Here is a 3410-nt window from a genome sequence, read left to right as displayed (position 1 = left end):
TCTTGAACCATTTGGGGGAAAGTTAGGGGAAAAACTGTGTACTATACTGCTTATCTGTGAGTGGCAGTAATATTGTTTAATAATTTTCATATCTTCCTTAATTATCACATATTTCTAAATGTTTATATTTTATTATTTTCCCAAAACATCAATTTAGAAAGATTTAAATTATTTACAGAAAATTTACTGTTAGCTTACCATTTTTTAGGCTTCTGCTAGAACTACTAAGAGGATGAGGTAGGGAGGTAATTTCATTATTTCTGCTCTCAAGTTGTTATATCTGCTTAGAAATGAAGAGTATATAGGTGTGCACACACAGAGACATATATATGAATAAAATGTGAGAAGTAAGGGACTTAGGAGTAATTCCTGGGATTCAGATTCAAGCCTGTGACAATGCTTTGAATTTCTCCTTCCTGTTTATCCTCAAAGTTCCCAGTGTTGAGTTTTGCCCATAGCAGAAACACAATCAAACTTTTGGATTGAAGGAGTGACTTAGATCGATTTCCTCTTGCAGGAGAATAAGGTGGCAATTCCCTGTTGGATTGGCTGAGTCTTAATGCTGTAGATGATGGGGTTGAGCACTGGTGGCACAAAGAGATAGATGCTAGACATCAGCGTGTGAACCACAGGTGAGGCATGCTTGGCAACCCGATGCATGACAGACACACCAATCATAGGCACATAGTACACAAGCACTGCACAGATGTGTGACACACAAGTGTTGAGAGCCCTCCACCTTCCCTCCCCAGAAGCAATACCCAACACTGTGTAAAGAATCAGCCCATATGAGACCACAATGAGCAGTGAGTCCAGCCCAAAAGTGGCCAGGACAATGGCCAAGCCCAGGATGCTGTTGAGCTTAGTATCAGCACAAGGCAGCTGGATCAGGTCTGAATGGAGGCAGTAGGAATGGGAGAGGATGTTAATGTGACAATAGGGCAGTTGCCTCAACAGGACTGGAAGTGGGGCCATGAGTGCTACACTCTTCAGTGTAATGCCCAAACCCATAGAGATGATGCGGGGCAGGGTCAGGATGGCTGTATAGCGCAGTGGGTTGTAAATGGCTACAAAGCGGTCAAAGCTCATGGCCAACAGGACCCCTGACTCCATGCAGGAGAAGGTGTGAATGAAAAACATCTGGGCCAGGCAGCCATCAAAGTCAACCCTGCGAGCATCAAACCAAAGAATGCCCATAACAGTAGGCAGTGTAGACACAGAGACTCCCACCTCACTGATGGCCAACATGGAGAGGAACAGGTACATGGGCTCATGAAGGGCAGAGTCTGCCTGCACTGCTGCCATGATTAGGCTGTTTCCCACAATGGCCACCATGTACATGGTAAAGAAAGGGATGGAGAACCAGCCATGTTGGGCCTCCAGTCCTGGGATGCCAGTCAGGAAGACAGATAGGAGGTTGAGGCTTCCATTGCTCTCAGTTCCCATGTCATCGACAGCAGTATTAGTCTTCACCTGCCATTTGAAAAACAAAACAAATTAAAAAGAAAAAGAAAATCAGCTCTCACAAGATGAAGTCGTCTGCCTCAGTAGCCCACTCTAAAGGTTCAAAAATGAGATAGGAAGGGTGGGGGAAGCTGGAGTAACACACAATCTCATCTCTACTCCTGTTGTCCTGAGCTCTACATTCCTAACATGTTATAGTAAAAGAGATATGTTCGACTGGCCCAATTTTGTGGGAGATAACACAGCTTAAAAATGGGACACAAACTTAAATAACTCAGATCTGAGTCAGATCCATACTCAGTCAATCACTAGATAGGCAATTACTTTAATTTTAAAATGAAAGAAAATAGTATTATTCTCTTTATTTGAACATAAGGAAAAATTGAGAAAATTAATATACGTTCAGAGTTTATATTCATTTTCACTACAGAGATGAGAGCAAACTCTGATCTAGGCTAGAGTCATCAAAAAGAGTTGAGTTTGAGCTCTGCTGACATGGATCTGAGATGACAAAAACACCTAGGAAAGTGATAGTCTCCATGAGTCCCTGCTGAATCCTAGGGAGGGAAAAATGTTTCCAGTAAAATTGTAACTGCAGTTTCAAACTGTTTCAAAAGAGAAATATGGACTATGAAGGAAATTAACAATCCATCTTAAAATTATGCTAAAATACAGTGACCTTCCAGTATAAAAACAGAAAGATTATCAGAGATGTGTTCCTTTCAAAATGAGCAGATTTGACCTAGAGACCATGGAGATCAAAGATTCAGAGATAAAAGATTCCATCTGAGACCAAGAGTCAGGGAGCAATAGCTAAAAACCAATCAGGAGTTGGAAGTCACATAAAATTAAAAGTAATGCAATGTGAAATAACATAATATAGCATAACACATTGAATATAACATAATATGATATATTAAATTTGTAAAATAGTAGATAGGAAGATGCAGTCACAATGAGCATGAAAGCTGAATTAACACCAATCAGTTTACTGTTTCACAGATTGGATGTAGGAATCAATGATTTTGTATCAGTTCTTTATCCTGTGGTCACATTACGCTAATGTGAAACGGCTCAAAGATCTAAATAATTAAATGATAATGCTTTGCGGGAAGGGATAAATGATTGAGGACTGGAGAGCCCATGGAATACAAAGAGCTATGACTGGACACTAGCATAGTGTAACAAGAAGGACAGTCAAAGAAGCTGCACTCTTATGATAGTCACTCTTCAGACACAGCTCTGCTAAAACCCCTTGCACACTCTCTCTGGGCCTCCCTCAAAACTAGCAACTTCTCTGATAAATGAAATACACTACCATGTGCCTCTTATCCACATATTTCTCTTGGGTCGACCTTATAGATCAGTGGTTCTCAATCTTGGCTACACATTAAAATCACATGGGGAGAACGAAAAAATCCCAGTGCCCAGGAAACATCTCACAAATTAAACTGGAACCTCTGGGTAAAGCATCAAATTATGAATTTTACTAAAAATTTTCTGAGATGAATTCAGTGTTGAGAACAACTCCAGACTCATTTTATGACATTCTAATCACTATAGTGACGTCCTTTTAGACCACAATGAAACCTGCAAGCATTTCCTAAGTCTCCTCCATACACTTTTTGTTTCAGAAAGTTTCCTCCCTAACTTCTAACTACAATTTCACATTTCCTTGTGTTTCATCATCCATCAGATTCTTCAGAATCCTGGAGCTCCTTTAAACAGATGTAGATTCACTTGTAATACTCTAAGGTGACATCCACAGCAGTAGCCTAGATTCAGGGCTATTGTTGCACTTGCTTGAAGGTGAATCAGACCAGAGCCCAATCTTGTACACGCGTGAAAATCTTCACCATGACGTTCTTATGCTTAGTCTGAACATTCTCAATGTCTATACTCTTATTGCTTCCTGAAACCACTATCCTTGTCAGGTCTCACTGACT

At 40.4% G+C, this 3410-nt stretch overlaps 1 protein-coding gene across 1 annotated transcript; it reads right to left on the bottom strand.

The window, feature by feature from the left end:
• Window positions 1-495: 495 nt before the first annotated feature.
• On the bottom strand, window positions 496-1446 carry LOC101966113 (olfactory receptor 51I2). The gene has a single exon (XM_005342517.3). It carries the CDS (start codon window positions 1444-1446, stop codon window positions 496-498), a length of 951 nt encoding a protein of 316 aa, XP_005342574.1.
• Between the last annotated feature and the right edge of the window lie 1964 nt (window positions 1447-3410).

This window comes from Ictidomys tridecemlineatus, chromosome 4 (genome assembly GCF_052094955.1).
Source record: "Ictidomys tridecemlineatus isolate mIctTri1 chromosome 4, mIctTri1.hap1, whole genome shotgun sequence".
Classification (NCBI taxonomy): Eukaryota; Metazoa; Chordata; class Mammalia; order Rodentia; family Sciuridae; genus Ictidomys; species Ictidomys tridecemlineatus.
This window is presented reverse-complemented; position numbering and strand designations above follow the sequence as displayed.